The 18,866-nt window shown below is 31.4% G+C and overlaps 1 protein-coding gene across 1 annotated transcript in view; it reads right to left on the bottom strand.

Moving 5' to 3' along the window:
• Positions 1 to 18,866, bottom strand: part of LOC139492634 (uncharacterized) — a 68,044-nt gene that overhangs the window by 38,412 nt on the left and 10,766 nt on the right. Inside the window, exons 2-23 of the mRNA XM_071280787.1 lie at positions 16,962 to 17,222; positions 15,137 to 15,313; positions 14,562 to 14,765; positions 14,010 to 14,174; positions 13,192 to 13,443; positions 12,816 to 12,986; positions 11,578 to 11,781; positions 11,014 to 11,178; positions 10,195 to 10,446; positions 9,819 to 9,989; positions 8,581 to 8,784; positions 8,017 to 8,181; positions 7,198 to 7,449; positions 6,822 to 6,992; positions 5,584 to 5,787; positions 5,020 to 5,184; positions 4,201 to 4,452; positions 3,825 to 3,995; positions 2,587 to 2,790; positions 2,023 to 2,187; positions 1,204 to 1,455; positions 828 to 998 (exon numbers count right to left, since the gene is read on the bottom strand). Coding sequence (XP_071136888.1) covers positions 828 to 998; positions 1,204 to 1,455; positions 2,023 to 2,187; positions 2,587 to 2,790; positions 3,825 to 3,995; positions 4,201 to 4,452; positions 5,020 to 5,184; positions 5,584 to 5,787; positions 6,822 to 6,992; positions 7,198 to 7,449; positions 8,017 to 8,181; positions 8,581 to 8,784; positions 9,819 to 9,989; positions 10,195 to 10,446; positions 11,014 to 11,178; positions 11,578 to 11,781; positions 12,816 to 12,986; positions 13,192 to 13,443; positions 14,010 to 14,174; positions 14,562 to 14,765; positions 15,137 to 15,313; positions 16,962 to 17,222 — 4,398 coding nt within the window. The remainder of the gene's footprint in view (positions 1 to 827; positions 999 to 1,203; positions 1,456 to 2,022; positions 2,188 to 2,586; positions 2,791 to 3,824; positions 3,996 to 4,200; positions 4,453 to 5,019; positions 5,185 to 5,583; positions 5,788 to 6,821; positions 6,993 to 7,197; positions 7,450 to 8,016; positions 8,182 to 8,580; positions 8,785 to 9,818; positions 9,990 to 10,194; positions 10,447 to 11,013; positions 11,179 to 11,577; positions 11,782 to 12,815; positions 12,987 to 13,191; positions 13,444 to 14,009; positions 14,175 to 14,561; positions 14,766 to 15,136; positions 15,314 to 16,961; positions 17,223 to 18,866) is intronic.

The raw sequence follows: 18,866 nt of genomic DNA, 5'->3' as shown, positions 1-18,866 counted from the left end.
TTGCATGGCCAATAAAATTCCCGATTGTTCGAATGAAAGATATGACAGTAAGTAGAAGCTTTGTATTCAAGCGTGCATGCACAATCAAAAGTAACTCAAGCAGCGGTACACTACTGTTGCTTTTATTTATCAAATAAAGTTAACATTTTTAACCTTTAGAGTACAGTGATTTTCTTTCTTACTAAAGGTCTTAAACATGTATATATTTTAAAATATAGAAACGTGACATTTACTGTCTTATTACACGATTGGTCTATTTCGCCGAATAACTTTCTTATTATTCAATTCTCTCTCACACTTTCAAATCATAAAGTTCAATTTACATATGAACGCAAAGTATTGTTTACATTTCATATATGTTCACCGAAAAATAATATTGATGTATTATTCTTTTTTGATGACTAAACATCTTTAGATATAAATTTATCCTATTATCAGAACCCATTGTTGTATAATGCACACATATCACTAGGATATTTTTAGCAAGGTTGTTTTAAAAGCAGTTTTCTTACAAACTAACATTTCAACTGACATAACTTGGCTGTGGTTCAAGATTTTTCTCTACCCGACCAGTTTGTTTACATTCGAGCAAATTTTCAAAATCTTTTGAAATTTTTATTATCTTATATATCATGTATTGCTAATGTCATTTCCGTTTGTATTTACCATAATGTATATTAAAATATATTTTACATCTATTACTAGTATTGTGTACATAAAATGGAATGAGGAAATTCGTTATCTGCTAGCCTTGTGAGGCGCTGGATAATTTACATTTGCTAACACATGTTCCTTGTATAATATAGTGTTCATAGTAACATGCTCACCCATACAATATCTGCCACAGTTCGTCATGTAATAGTAAGGTTTCAAATATGCAACATTGTATTCATCACAATGCATTACAGTCACATTCCAACTGTGTTGACATTCGGTTTCATTTCCTACAACGCATGCTGTCAGTGTGGCCATTTCACCATAAGTTGTCGGATACAAACCTAATCAAAAACAACTTTGCACATAAACATTACCCACTAGGTTGAATATCGAAATTAATGAATACACTTAAAACTGTTGTTACAAAGGTTGATAACAATATATTTGGTATAGATTCATTAAATTCTTTTTTAATCATTAACATTAAACATTTCTTTGTCAGATAACATTCACATATATATCATCTAAAGAATATTATATATTCACCATCCAGCCATATAGGAGAAGATGAACCACACTGTCCCTGCTTAGGAGGATTCGTTGGTATGCTCTCGTTTCCACTAAATTTATACCATGCTTCTATGTGGATATCCCAGTCGTAACAGTTATCATGTTCTCCACTTTGCAGTGTATAATTGACAGATCTCTCAAAATTACTTGTAATTATATTGTGCCAGTGACAAGGCTCATCCCACACATATGATGGGGTGGTAGAAACCTCAGAGGAGTTTCTCGATTCTACAAACAAAAATGATGAAACCTCTTCATTTGATTTAACAGCCTGTTCAAAGTGATACAGAGCCTATACATATCGAGATCAAGCTGAAACCTAAAACTGAAAATTCTGAATTTTCATATTGCTTTCTGTTTTGAAATTGACTTTTTATGTTATTTCCACAAATCGATACTTGTTTATACATTACAATATCACTGCTAATCCTATTGTTTGGTCAGAGTAATGGGCCCACTTTATCATTGATTACATTGTGGTTTAGAATTTGTCAGAAGCATAGCAAAATTCCTGTTTGAATGAACATGTTTTTAAAATGTTTCCTCAAATGATAGTCAACGTCATTGAAACACCGACAAACACATATTTTCAGTCCGTTATACAGATAATTATGATGTCAAAATTGATAATCTTATTTTGTGGTTAGGAGCTGAAGTATACACTGCTTTTTAAATATCGATTCGACTTTCTACATTTTCAATTTGATTTCAAAATCGACAAAGTATTTTCTGTTAATTATGCAATTTTAATTTAATGATGATTGGACATATGTCAAATAATATATAAATACCAACCTAGACAATATCTGCCACACATTCCTTTCTGTCTAAGATACATAATGTTTTTAGTTCCACATTTCAATGTTGGTATACTCCAGGAATAAGCACATTCAGACCAATGACCTCCTTCACATGCTCTGAGATATACAAGATCGGTGTCATCTGTTTGTTCAATTGTTTCTGTTAATTTAAAAACAAATTATTTAATATTTAAAACATTGTTGCATTACCTTCATTTGACACGCATAGATTGAATAGCTTCCAAAACCAACTTTGCAATTTATCCTGAAATTGATATGAAATCTTGTTTTAGGCACCAAAAGCACGTTTTTTAAATAACTTTTATTTCGGAATAGTGCAGGAAAATTCATTTATTTCAAATCAAATACCATCCATATTTCATCGAGAGACAATTAAAACGAACACAAAAAAGAAAACCAGTTCAATAACACAACCTCAACAATAAGTTAGAAAGTAAAAACGATGAATACTTTAATAAAAAAAACATTAAAGAGATCATATTTTTGAACAATTTCCATAGAAACGGCACAATGACGGATTGTTTTTTATAGATCTTACCATTAATCCAAATTGGATAATACGATCCACACTGACCGGACGATGCCGGACTTGTTGACAAGTTATAACCGCCTTCAAAATAATACCACCCTCCTGACCAAAAGTCATCACAGTTGTACATGTATGAATAATCGTAGTAGTCTTGATGTCTGGTGAAGTCATAATCTATTACGCTGTAGTTTGAACAGGGATCATTTGTGTATTCTGAAGAAGAAGAAAACCCACATAAGACTATATTATGCTTGTTTTACCATTATACTGCATCCACATGCTACCAAAATCATACCAATGTTAGTTTAATCAAGTTTTTTGTCTTCTGCTAAAAATGAATTCACCAAAATCTAAAAGGATATTTTACACATAGGTCAAATTAAGATGATACCATATCGTACGTAAACAAATGACAAAAAATTGCATGGCCAATAAAATTCCCGATTGTTCGAATGAAAGATATGACAGTAAGTAGAAGCTTTGTATTCAAGCGTGCATGCACAATCAAAAGTAACTCAAGCAGCGGTACACTACTGTTGCTTTTATTTATCAAATAAAGTTAACATTTTTAACCTTTAGAGTACAGTGATTTTCTTTCTTACTAAAGGTCTTAAACATGTATATATTTTAAAATATAGAAACGTGACATTTACTGTCTTATTACACGATTGGTCTATTTCGCCGAATAACTTTCTTATTATTCAATTCTCTCTCACACTTTCAAATCATAAAGTTCAATTTACATATGAACGCAAAGTATTGTTTACATTTCATATATGTTCACCGAAAAATAATATTGATGTATTATTCTTTTTTGATGACTAAACATCTTTAGATATAAATTTATCCTATTATCAGAACCCATTGTTGTATAATGCACACATATCACTAGGATATTTTTAGCAAGGTTGTTTTAAAAGCAGTTTTCTTACAAACTAACATTTCAACTGACATAACTTGGCTGTGGTTCAAGATTTTTCTCTACCCGACCAGTTTGTTTACATTCGAGCAAATTTTCAAAATCTTTTGAAATTTTTATTATCTTATATATCATGTATTGCTCATGTCATTTCCGTTTGTATTTACCATAATGTATATTAAAATATATTTTACATCTATTACTAGTATTGTGTACATAAAATGGAATGAGGAAATTCGTTATCTGCTAGCCTTGTGAGGCGCTGGATAATTTACATTTGCTAACACATGTTCCTTGTATAATATAGTGTTCATAGTAACATGCTCACCCATACAATATCTGCCACAGTTCGTCATGTAATAGTAAGGTTTCAAATATGCAACATTGTATTCATCACAATGCATTACAGTCACATTCCAACTGTGTTGACATTCGGTTTCATTTCCTACAACGCATGCTGTCAGTGTGGCCATTTCACCATAAGTTGTCGGATACAAACCTAATCAAAAACAACTTTGCACATAAACATTACCCACTAGGTTGAATATCGAAATTAATGAATACACTTAAAACTGTTGTTACAAAGGTTGATAACAATATATTTGGTATAGATTCATTAAATTCTTTTTTAATCATTAACATTAAACATTTCTTTGTCAGATAACATTCACATATATATCATCTAAAGAATATTATATATTCACCATCCAGCCATATAGGAGAAGATGAACCACACTGTCCCTGCTTAGGAGGATTCGTTGGTATGCTCTCGTTTCCACTAAATTTATACCATGCTTCTATGTGGATATCCCAGTCGTAACAGTTATCATGTTCTCCACTTTGCAGTGTATAATTGACAGATCTCTCAAAATTACTTGTAATTATATTGTGCCAGTGACAAGGCTCATCCCACACATATGATGGGGTGGTAGAAACCTCAGAGGAGTTTCTCGATTCTACAAACAAAAATGATGAAACCTCTTCATTTGATTTAACAGCCTGTTCAAAGTGATACAGAGCCTATACATATCGAGATCAAGCTGAAACCTAAAACTGAAAATTCTGAATTTTCATATTGCTTTCTGTTTTGAAATTGACTTTTTATGTTATTTCCACAAATCGATACTTGTTTATACATTACAATATCACTGTTAATCCTATTGTTTGGTCAGAGTAATGGGCCCACTTTATCATTGATTACATTGTGGTTTAGAATTTGTCAGAAGCATAGCAAAATTCCTGTTTGAATGAACATGTTTTTAAAATGTTTCCTCAAATGATAGTCAACGTCATTGAAACACCGACAAACACATATTTTCAGTCCGTTATACAGATAATTATGATGTCAAAATTGATAATCTTATTTTGTGGTTAGGAGCTGAAGTATACACTGCTTTTTAAATATCGATTCGACTTTCTACATTTTCAATTTGATTTCAAAATCGACAAAGTATTTTCTGTTAATTATGCAATTTTAATTTAATGATGATTGGACATATGTCAAATAATATATAAATACCAACCTAGACAGAATCTGCCACACATTCCTTTCTGTCTAAGATACATAATGTTTTTAGTTCCACATTTCAATGTTGGTATACTCCAGGAATAAGCACATTCAGACCAATGACCTCCTTCACATGCTCTGAGATATACAAGATCGGTGTCATCTGTTTGTTCAATTGTTTCTGTTAATTTAAAAACAAATTATTTAATATTTAAAACATTGTTGCATTACCTTCATTTGACACGCATAGATTGAATAGCTTCCAAAACCAACTTTGCAATTTATCCTGAAATTGATATGAAATCTTGTTTTAGGCACCAAAAGCACGTTTTTTAAATAACTTTTATTTCGGAATAGTGCAGGAAAATTCATTTATTTCAAATCAAATACCATCCATATTTCATCGAGAGACAATTAAAACGAACACAAAAAAGAAAACCAGTTCAATAACACAACCTCAACAATAAGTTAGAAAGTAAAAACGATGAATACTTTAATAAAAAAAACATTAAAGAGATCATATTTTTGAACAATTTCCATAGAAACGGCACAATGACGGATTGTTTTTTATAGATCTTACCATTAATCCAAATTGGATAATACGATCCACACTGACCGGACGATGCCGGACTTGTTGACAAGTTATAACCGCCTTCAAAATAATACCACCCTCCTGACCAAAAGTCATCACAGTTGTACATGTATGAATAATCGTAGTAGTCTTGATGTCTGGTGAAGTCATAATCTATTACGCTGTAGTTTGAACAGGGATCATTTGTGTATTCTGAAGAAGAAGAAAACCCACATAAGACTATATTATGCTTGTTTTACCATTATACTGCATCCACATGCTACCAAAATCATACCAATGTTAGTTTAATCAAGTCTTTTGTCTTCTGCTAAAAATGAATTCACCAAAATCTAAAAGGATATTTTACACATAGGTCAAATTAAGATGATACCATATCGTACGTAAACAAATGACAAAAAATTGCATGGCCAATAAAATTCCCGATTGTTCGAATGAAAGATATGACAGTAAGTAGAAGCTTTGTATTCAAGCGTGCATGCACAATCAAAAGTAACTCAAGCAGCGGTACACTACTGTTGCTTTTATTTATCAAATAAAGTTAACATTTTTAACCTTTAGAGTACAGTGATTTTCTTTCTTACTAAAGGTCTTAAACATGTATATATTTTAAAATATAGAAACGTGACATTTACTGTCTTATTACACGATTGGTCTATTTCGCCGAATAACTTTCTTATTATTCAATTCTCTCTCACACTTTGAAATCATAAAGTTCAATTTACATATGAACGCAAAGTATTGTTTACATTTCATATATGTTCACCGAAAAATAATATTGATGTATTATTCTTTTTTGATGACTAAACATCTTTAGATATAAATTTATCCTATTATCAGAACCCATTGTTGTATAATGCACACATATCACTAGGATATTTTTAGCAAGGTTGTTTTAAAAGCAGTTTTCTTACAAACTAACATTTCAACTGACATAACTTGGCTGTGGTTCAAGATTTTTCTCTACCCGACCAGTTTGTTTACATTCGAGCAAATTTTCAAAATCTTTTGAAATTTTTATTATCTTATATATCATGTATTGCTCATGTCATTTCCGTTTGTATTTACCATAATGTATATTAAAATATATTTTACATCTATTACTAGTATTGTGTACATAAAATGGAATGAGGAAATTCGTTATCTGCTAGCCTTGTGAGGCGCTGGATAATTTACATTTGCTAACACATGTTCCTTGTATAATATAGTGTTCATAGTAACATGCTCACCCATACAATATCTGCCACAGTTCGTCATGTAATAGTAAGGTTTCAAATATGCAACATTGTATTCATCACAATGCATTACAGTCACATTCCAACTGTGTTGACATTCGGTTTCATTTCCTACAACGCATGCTGTCAGTGTGGCCATTTCACCATAAGTTGTCGGATACAAACCTAATCAAAAACAACTTTGCACATAAACATTACCCACTAGGTTGAATATCGAAATTAATGAATACACTTAAAACTGTTGTTACAAAGGTTGATAACAATATATTTGGTATAGATTCATTAAATTCTTTTTTAATCATTAACATTAAACATTTCTTTGTCAGATAACATTCACATATATATCATCTAAAGAATATTATATATTCACCATCCAGCCATATAGGAGAAGATGAACCACACTGTCCCTGCTTAGGAGGATTCGTTGGTATGCTCTCGTTTCCACTAAATTTATACCATGCTTCTATGTGGATATCCCAGTCGTAACAGTTATCATGTTCTCCACTTTGCAGTGTATAATTGACAGATCTCTCAAAATTACTTGTAATTATATTGTGCCAGTGACAAGGCTCATCCCACACATATGATGGGGTGGTAGAAACCTCAGAGGAGTTTCTCGATTCTACAAACAAAAATGATGAAACCTCTTCATTTGATTTAACAGCCTGTTCAAAGTGATACAGAGCCTATACATATCGAGATCAAGCTGAAACCTAAAACTGAAAATTCTGAATTTTCATATTGCTTTCTGTTTTGAAATTGACTTTTTATGTTATTTCCACAAATCGATACTTGTTTATACATTACAATATCACTGTTAATCCTATTGTTTGGTCAGAGTAATGGGCCCACTTTATCATTGATTACATTGTGGTTTAGAATTTGTCAGAAGCATAGCAAAATTCCTGTTTGAATGAACATGTTTTTAAAATGTTTCCTCAAATGATAGTCAACGTCATTGAAACACCGACAAACACATATTTTCAGTCCGTTATACAGATAATTATGATGTCAAAATTGATAATCTTATTTTGTGGTTAGGAGCTGAAGTATACACTGCTTTTTAAATATCGATTCGACTTTCTACATTTTCAATTTGATTTCAAAATCGACAAAGTATTTTCTGTTAATTATGCAATTTTAATTTAATGATGATTGGACATATGTCAAATAATATATAAATACCAACCTAGACAGAATCTGCCACACATTCCTTTCTGTCTAAGATACATAATGTTTTTAGTTCCACATTTCAATGTTGGTATACTCCAGGAATAAGCACATTCAGACCAATGACCTCCTTCACATGCTCTGAGATATACAAGATCGGTGTCATCTGTTTGTTCAATTGTTTCTGTTAATTTAAAAACAAATTATTTAATATTTAAAACATTGTTGCATTACCTTCATTTGACACGCATAGATTGAATAGCTTCCAAAACCAACTTTGCAATTTATCCTGAAATTGATATGAAATCTTGTTTTAGGCACCAAAAGCACGTTTTTTAAATAACTTTTATTTCGGAATAGTGCAGGAAAATTCATTTATTTCAAATCAAATACCATCCATATTTCATCGAGAGACAATTAAAACGAACACAAAAAAGAAAACCAGTTCAATAACACAACCTCAACAATAAGTTAGAAAGTAAAAACGATGAATACTTTAATAAAAAAAACATTAAAGAGATCATATTTTTGAACAATTTCCATAGAAACGGCACAATGACGGATTGTTTTTTATAGATCTTACCATTAATCCAAATTGGATAATACGATCCACACTGACCGGACGATGCCGGACTTGTTGACAAGTTATAACCGCCTTCAAAATAATACCACCCTCCTGACCAAAAGTCATCACAGTTGTACATGTATGAATAATCGTAGTAGTCTTGATGTCTGGTGAAGTCATAATCTATTACGCTGTAGTTTGAACAGGGATCATTTGTGTATTCTGAAGAAGAAGAAAACCCACATAAGACTATATTATGCTTGTTTTACCATTATACTGCATCCACATGCTACCAAAATCATACCAATGTTAGTTTAATCAAGTCTTTTGTCTTCTGCTAAAAATGAATTCACCAAAATCTAAAAGGATATTTTACACATAGGTCAAATTAAGATGATACCATATCGTACGTAAACAAATGACAAAAAATTGCATGGCCAATAAAATTCCCGATTGTTCGAATGAAAGATATGACAGTAAGTAGAAGCTTTGTATTCAAGCGTGCATGCACAATCAAAAGTAACTCAAGCAGCGGTACACTACTGTTGCTTTTATTTATCAAATAAAGTTAACATTTTTAACCTTTAGAGTACAGTGATTTTCTTTCTTACTAAAGGTCTTAAACATGTATATATTTTAAAATATAGAAACGTGACATTTACTGTCTTATTACACGATTGGTCTATTTCGCCGAATAACTTTCTTATTATTCAATTCTCTCTCACACTTTGAAATCATAAAGTTCAATTTACATATGAACGCAAAGTATTGTTTACATTTCATATATGTTCACCGAAAAATAATATTGATGTATTATTCTTTTTTGATGACTAAACATCTTTAGATATAAATTTATCCTATTATCAGAACCCATTGTTGTATAATGCACACATATCACTAGGATATTTTTAGCAAGGTTGTTTTAAAAGCAGTTTTCTTACAAACTAACATTTCAACTGACATAACTTGGCTGTGGTTCAAGATTTTTCTCTACCCGACCAGTTTGTTTACATTCGAGCAAATTTTCAAAATCTTTTGAAATTTTTATTATCTTATATATCATGTATTGCTCATGTCATTTCCGTTTGTATTTACCATAATGTATATTAAAATATATTTTACATCTATTACTAGTATTGTGTACATAAAATGGAATGAGGAAATTCGTTATCTGCTAGCCTTGTGAGGCGCTGGATAATTTACATTTGCTAACACATGTTCCTTGTATAATATAGTGTTCATAGTAACATGCTCACCCATACAATATCTGCCACAGTTCGTCATGTAATAGTAAGGTTTCAAATATGCAACATTGTATTCATCACAATGCATTACAGTCACATTCCAACTGTGTTGACATTCGGTTTCATTTCCTACAACGCATGCTGTCAGTGTGGCCATTTCACCATAAGTTGTCGGATACAAACCTAATCAAAAACAACTTTGCACATAAACATTACCCACTAGGTTGAATATCGAAATTAATGAATACACTTAAAACTGTTGTTACAAAGGTTGATAACAATATATTTGGTATAGATTCATTAAATTCTTTTTTAATCATTAACATTAAACATTTCTTTGTCAGATAACATTCACATATATATCATCTAAAGAATATTATATATTCACCATCCAGCCATATAGGAGAAGATGAACCACACTGTCCCTGCTTAGGAGGATTCGTTGGTATGCTCTCGTTTCCACTAAATTTATACCATGCTTCTATGTGGATATCCCAGTCGTAACAGTTATCATGTTCTCCACTTTGCAGTGTATAATTGACAGATCTCTCAAAATTACTTGTAATTATATTGTGCCAGTGACAAGGCTCATCCCACACATATGATGGGGTGGTAGAAACCTCAGAGGAGTTTCTCGATTCTACAAACAAAAATGATGAAACCTCTTCATTTGATTTAACAGCCTGTTCAAAGTGATACAGAGCCTATACATATCGAGATCAAGCTGAAACCTAAAACTGAAAATTCTGAATTTTCATATTGCTTTCTGTTTTGAAATTGACTTTTTATGTTATTTCCACAAATCGATACTTGTTTATACATTACAATATCACTGTTAATCCTATTGTTTGGTCAGAGTAATGGGCCCACTTTATCATTGATTACATTGTGGTTTAGAATTTGTCAGAAGCATAGCAAAATTCCTGTTTGAATGAACATGTTTTTAAAATGTTTCCTCAAATGATAGTCAACGTCATTGAAACACCGACAAACACATATTTTCAGTCCGTTATACAGATAATTATGATGTCAAAATTGATAATCTTATTTTGTGGTTAGGAGCTGAAGTATACACTGCTTTTTAAATATCGATTCGACTTTCTACATTTTCAATTTGATTTCAAAATCGACAAAGTATTTTCTGTTAATTATGCAATTTTAATTTAATGATGATTGGACATATGTCAAATAATATATAAATACCAACCTAGACAGAATCTGCCACACATTCCTTTCTGTCTAAGATACATAATGTTTTTAGTTCCACATTTCAATGTTGGTATACTCCAGGAATAAGCACATTCAGACCAATGACCTCCTTCACATGCTCTGAGATATACAAGATCGGTGTCATCTGTTTGTTCAATTGTTTCTGTTAATTTAAAAACAAATTATTCAATATTTAAAACATTGTTGCATTACCTTCATTTGACACGCATAGATTGAATAGCTTCCAAAACCAACTTTGCAATTTATCCTGAAATTGATATGAAATCTTGTTTTAGGCACCAAAAGCACGTTTTTTAAATAACTTTTATTTCGGAATAGTGCAGGAAAATTCATTTATTTCAAATCAAATACCATCCATATTTCATCGAGAGACAATTAAAACGAACACAAAAAAGAAAACCAGTTCAATAACACAACCTCAACAATAAGTTAGAAAGTAAAAACGATGAATACTTTAATAAAAAAAACATTAAAGAGATCATATTTTTGAACAATTTCCATAGAAACGGCACAATGACGGATTGTTTTTTATAGATCTTACCATTAATCCAAATTGGATAATACGATCCACACTGACCGGACGATGCCGGACTTGTTGACAAGTTATAACCGCCTTCAAAATAATACCACCCTCCTGACCAAAAGTCATCACAGTTGTACATGTATGAATAATCGTAGTAGTCTTGATGTCTGGTGAAGTCATAATCTATTACGCTGTAGTTTGAACAGGGATCATTTGTGTATTCTGAAGAAGAAGAAAACCCACATAAGACTATATTATGCTTGTTTTACCATTATACTGCATCCACATGCTACCAAAATCATACCAATGTTAGTTTAATCAAGTCTTTTGTCTTCTGCTAAAAATGAATTCACCAAAATCTAAAAGGATATTTTACACATAGGTCAAATTAAGATGATACCATATCGTACGTAAACAAATGACAAAAAATTGCATGGCCAATAAAATTCCCGATTGTTCGAATGAAAGATATGACAGTAAGTAGAAGCTTTGTATTCAAGCGTGCATGCACAATCAAAAGTAACTCAAGCAGCGGTACACTACTGTTGCTTTTATTTATCAAATAAAGTTAACATTTTTAACCTTTAGAGTACAGTGATTTTCTTTCTTACTAAAGGTCTTAAACATGTATATATTTTAAAATATAGAAACGTGACATTTACTGTCTTATTACACGATTGGTCTATTTCGCCGAATAACTTTCTTATTATTCAATTCTCTCTCACACTTTGAAATCATAAAGTTCAATTTACATATGAACGCAAAGTATTGTTTACATTTCATATATGTTCACCGAAAAATAATATTGATGTATTATTCTTTTTTGATGACTAAACATCTTTAGATATAAATTTATCCTATTATCAGAACCCATTGTTGTATAATGCACACATATCACTAGGATATTTTTAGCAAGGTTGTTTTAAAAGCAGTTTTCTTACAAACTAACATTTCAACTGACATAACTTGGCTGTGGTTCAAGATTTTTCTCTACCCGACCAGTTTGTTTACATTCGAGCAAATTTTCAAAATCTTTTGAAATTTTTATTATCTTATATATCATGTATTGCTCATGTCATTTCCGTTTGTATTTACCATAATGTATATTAAAATATATTTTACATCTATTACTAGTATTGTGTACATAAAATGGAATGAGGAAATTCGTTATCTGCTAGCCTTGTGAGGCGCTGGATAATTTACATTTGCTAACACATGTTCCTTGTATAATATAGTGTTCATAGTAACATGCTCACCCATACAATATCTGCCACAGTTCGTCATGTAATAGTAAGGTTTCAAATATGCAACATTGTATTCATCACAATGCATTACAGTCACATTCCAACTGTGTTGACATTCGGTTTCATTTCCTACAACGCATGCTGTCAGTGTGGCCATTTCACCATAAGTTGTCGGATACAAACCTAATCAAAAACAACTTTGCATATAAACATTACCCACTAGGTTGAATATCGAAATTAATGAATACACTTAAAACTGTTGTTACAAAGGTTGATAACAATATATTTGGTATAGATTCATTAAATTCTTTTTTAATCATTAACATTAAACATTTCTTTGTCAGATAACATTCACATATATATCATCTTAAGAATATTATATATTCACCATCCAGCCATATAGGAGAAGATGAACCACACTGTCCCTGCTTAGGAGGATTCGTTGGTATGCTCTCGTTTCCACTAAATTTATACCATGCTTCTATGTGGATATCCCAGTCGTAACAGTTATCATGTTCTCCACTTTGCAGTGTATAATTGACAGATCTCTCAAAATTACTTGTAATTATATTGTGCCAGTGACAAGGCTCATCCCACACATATGATGGGGTGGTAGAAACCTCAGAGGAGTTTCTCGATTCTACAAACAAAAATGATGAAACCTCTTCATTTGATTTAACAGCCTGTTCAAAGTGATACAGAGCCTATACATATCGAGATCAAGCTGAAACCTAAAACTGAACATTCTGAATTTTCATATTGCTTTCTGTTTTGAAATTGACTTTTTATGTTATTTCCACAAATCGATACTTGTTTATACATTACAATATCACTGTTAATCCTATTGTTTGGTCAGAGTAATTGGCCCACTTTATCATTGATTACATTGTGGTTTAGAATTTGTCAGAAGCATAGCAAAATTCCTGTTTGAATGAACATGTTTTTAAAATGTTTCCTCAAATGATAGTCAACGTCATTGAAACACCGACAAACACATATTTTCAGTCCGTTATACAGATAATTATGATGTCAAAATTTATAATCTTATTTTGTGGTTAGGAGCTGAAGTATACACTGCTTTTTAAATATGGATTCGACTTTCTTCATTTTCATTTTGATTTCAAAATCGACAAAGTATTTTCTGTTAATTATGCAATTTTAATTAATGATGATTGGACATATGTCAAATAATATATAAATACCAACCTAGACAGAATCTGCCACACATTCCTTTCTGTCTAAGATACATAATGTTTTTAGTTCCACATTTCAATGTTGGTATACTCCAGGAATAAGCACATTCAGACCAATGACCTCCTTCACATGCTCTGAGATATACAAAATCGGTGTCATCTGTTTGCTCAATTGTTTCTGTTAATTTAAAAACAAATTATTCAATATTTAAAAAATTGTTGCATTACCTTCATTTGACACGCATAGATTGAATAGCTTCCAAAAACAACTTTGCAATTAATCCTGAAATTGATATAAAATCTTGTTTTAGGCACCAAAAGCACGTTTTTTAAATAACTTTTATTTCGGAATAGTGCAGGAAAATTTTATTTCAAATCAAATACCATCCATATTTCATCAAGAGACAATTAAAACGAACACAAAAAAGAAAACCAGTTCAATAACACAACCTCAACAATAAGTTAGAAAGCAAAAACGATGAATACTTTTTTAATTAAAAAAAAACATTAAAGAGATCATATTTTGAACAATTTCAAATGACGGATTGTTTTTGATAGATCTTACCATTAATCCAAATTGGATAATACGATCCACACTGACCGGATGATGCCGGACTTGTTGACAAGTTATAACCGCCTTCAAAATAATACCACCCTCCTGACCAAAATTCATCACAGCTGTACATGTATGAATAATCGTAGTAGTCTTGATGTCTGGTGAAGTCATAGTCTATTATGCTGTAGTTAGAACAGGGGTCATTTGTGTATTCTGAAATAACGCACGAGACTATATGCATGTATTACCCTTGTATTGCATTCCGATGTGACTACAACCTAAGTGATTAAAACATGATATTTTTTATTGATCTTATCTAGACTATTAAACGAGAGGACCTCATTGTGTGTGTCGCTTCTCTTCCTTCCACAATAAATTTATCGTCATGCCTTTGTGTCCTATAAATACCAAGTATAGTTGCAACCATTCTCTCTCTCTCTCTCTCTCTCTCTCTCTCTCTCTCTCTCTCTCTCTCTCTCTCTCTCTCTCAGGACAAAAGGGGACGAAAGATACCGAAGGGACAGTCAAACTCATAAATCGAAAATTAAAAAATTATGCAAAATGGAACCAATGATAATAGTTACCCATACAGTATCTTCCACAGCCGGTGTTGATATAATATTGAGGCGGGCCATAGTATGCAACATTATATCCCCCACAATGCATTACAGACACATTCCAACTGTATTCACAGTCTGTATCATTTCCGACCATACAAGCTGTTACTGTTAATATTTCAGCAAAGCTCGTTGGATAATGTCCTGTTAAATTAAAGAAAATCTTAGCAGAAATTAAAATAAAAATTGCGGTTTTTATCCAACGCAATCATAAGTTTGAACGTTGTTTTCAATTTAGACTTGCTTATATTTTTTTCGTTTGGACTTGTATTATATTTTCCCTCCAGTTTATATAATCCGTTCATCCTATTTTGACTCTTTTAAATTCAAAATTTTAACTTAAATTGAGATAAATTAGATGGCCTTCCAAATACTTTTCTATCAATCATCACTGAAGATGCATTAATCCGTATATGGTGTAAAACAAATTAAGCACCTCATGTTGTGGTTTACTATCTTTGTCACAAGTTTATTGTTTTCTACTTGGTATTAAATTAGTTAAGAGATCCATTTTGTTACACCTCAGTTGTTCGACCTGTTAGTCAAAAGCGACCCCTCTACATCGTTATTTGTTACATGCACACGTATAAAAATTGCTGTTTTTATCCAACGAATTCATAGGTTTGAACATTGTTTTCAATTAAGACTTGTTTATATTTTCGTTTATATAATCCGTTCATTCTATTTTGACTCTTTTAAATTCAAGTGTCTATCCTAAATTGAGGTAAATCTAATAGCCTTTCAAATACTTTTCGATCTCTAACATCCCTGAAGAGACATTTTTTGTCGAATTTCGGATATGGTGTAAAAAAAAATTAGCACCTCATGTTGTGGTTGCACAACGTTTTGGAATTTTGAATCCTCAATGCTCTTCAACTTTGTACTTGTTTGGCTTTATAAATATTTTGATATGAGCGTCACTGGTGAGTCTTATGTAGACGAAACGCGCGTCTGGCGTACTAAATTATAATTCTGGTACCTTTGATAACTATTTATCATCTTTGCCACAAATTTATTGTTTTCTACTTGGTATTAAATTAGTTAAGAGATCCATTTTGTTACACCTTGTGATCAATTTATTTTGCAATCGTCAATGGCAGTCAACAGGGTTTAAGAACGTCAGTTGTTCGACCTGTTAAATGCGTTTTGTTAAAATATTTTGTTATCACTCTTTTGGTTTTTTGAAAAATGTTGTTTGTGATGTATTTAGACTCCTCTACAACGAAAATTGTTATACGATGATGACTGATGTACCCATATTTTGACTATTTTATTTATTGTGTCTGTTTATTTAACGCATCAATGTAAATATAACGGAATTTGATGAGAATGTCATTAAAGTGAGAGGGTTAGCGCTATAGAACCAGGTTTAATCGACCATTTTCTACATTTGAAAATGCCTGTTCCAAGTCAGAATATGACAGTTCTTGTCCATTCGTTTTTTATACGTTTTGTTATTTGATGTTGCCATGTGATTATGGACTTTCAGAATTGATTTTCCTCTTCTAAGTTCAGTATTTTTGTGATTTTACTTTTTACATGCACACGTATAAAAATTGCGGTTTTAATCCAATGCAATCAGAGGTTTGAAAGGTGTTTTCAAATAAACTCATCATAGATACCAGGACTAAATTTAGACTTGTTTATATATATAATATATATAATATATATAAATGTAATAGAGTATAAAATTAAATTAATAAACTGTTTCAAATTTTAAATATTTAAACAAATTTCTGTGGATATTGAATAATTTATCATGCAAGGGATTTATACTAAAGAAACACGTTACCATCAAACCATATAGGCGTAGCTGAACCACATTGTCTTTGTTTTGGAGGTTTTGTCAATACATTCTCATTTCCACTGAATCTGTACCATCCTTCTGTGTAGATACCATACATATCGTCACAGTACTCTTGTTCTCCATTTTGCAATGTATAGTTCACAGTTCTATCAAATTTACTTTCAATAACATTGTGGACGAAACAAGGCTCGTCCCACAACGGCGGTGTGGGTGGCTGTGTTGATGTCCAAGCATTGGTAAGTATGACTATTATAATAAAATAAAATAGATATTACTCAAAGTAGGTTTTGAATCAATCTTAATTAAAAAAAAAAGGATTTCGACATGTGGGTTTTTTTCATGCTATTTGAGTAATTTATATTTTAACATATACCAGTATTTCGGTATTGTTTATGTTTTTGACTAGGTCCATTTTAAAATTATAGAGATAAGAATGATACAAATTATGTGTGTCGGGAAGACAGGAATGGCCCCACTCGCAAAGAAAAAAGTCCAAAGTTCGAAATTTCAGTATAAGTTAGAGGAGTGAAACCATACGTAAAGTCGATCTCTGACACATCATAGTTGGCTCACATTCAGAAAATCAGGTCAATATGTAGAGGTTTATAGAATAGTCCGTATAACTGTTCGTCGCGGACTGACGACTAATGTTAACATTTTATGGCTTCGACCTATGTCGGTGGGGCCGAAAAAAAGATGTGGTCTAAATTCCAATAAGACAACCATCCATCAGAGATCCAAGGATGAGGATGTAAATAGTTTTATAGCACTGTGCAGATTCATCAACAATGACCAATATCCATACCTTATAAAAAGCTATGATGTCTACGTAAAATTATGAAAGAATTCAAAAGCGAAAACAATTTAAAAAGTAAAATCACAAAAATACTGAAATAATGCATGTTAAAATAAACATTCGAATAAGAAATTATGTTTGGCCCGCAAAGACATCTTGTGGTGATAATCATGTTAATTTAGTTGTTTGTGAGCATTTGTCCACATTAACCTCAAACCGTGTGAGGGCTGTATAGCTAGTCAAGGTCGTTAAAACGTCCATCATTATTACCTTAACCTTATGAATAAGTGTGTTTAATGTTAAATATTCGCTTCTTTTATGGCAACTTATGAATATCAAAGCTTTGTAGCTACAAGTTAAAAATTAAAAACCAAAATAGATTTTTAGAAAATCACGAGTGTCAAGAACGAATAATCATCAACCTTGATTTTTTTTTGTAATAAAAAGTATGTATCAGTACCAACAGATTCCAGTTTAATTTGGGGAGAAGAATATAAAACTACAATATTTTTTGCTTTGGAAAGATCTTATTAAGTACCAAGTATTAAGCACCAGATTCCAGGGAAAACATATGAATTCAAAAATCATAAATACTCAAAGAGTTTAGTCAATAACAAAAACTATAACCATTAATTTTAAATATTAAAATATAGCTTTTAAAATAAATTATTTAAAAACATTGTATGTAGCAAGTAACCACAAAGATTCAATTTACACTATTATCATAAATCATTTTGGCAAATCTAAAAAAAAATTATATAATATATACGATAAGGGTGCAAATGTATCCGCGATGTCTCTCTAATGAATATTAAACATTTTATTATTCGTAGCCATTTATCAACGAACTAGTCCTATCGTGTCTATCATTTAGTTCCGATTTATATCTATATGAAAAAGAATACCCATGCCAGTTAGTGTACCCTTTGATGAAATGTGTATTGAGCATGTTGATTGTGGATGAACCAGTATAACAAAAGCTCCTTATTTGATTACCCATTTCGTGATGGGGTATCTTGTTTCTTTTAAATGCCCTATAAAATAAACGTTTATTTTATTATGGAAAACCATGTCCTGTTATTGGTGTTGAAATC

The sequence above is a fragment of the Mytilus edulis genome, chromosome 10 (assembly GCF_963676685.1).
Source record: "Mytilus edulis chromosome 10, xbMytEdul2.2, whole genome shotgun sequence".
Taxonomy (NCBI): Eukaryota; Metazoa; Mollusca; class Bivalvia; order Mytilida; family Mytilidae; genus Mytilus; species Mytilus edulis.
The sequence above is the reverse complement of the archived record's forward strand: the minus strand, read 5'-3'. Positions and strand labels throughout refer to the sequence as shown.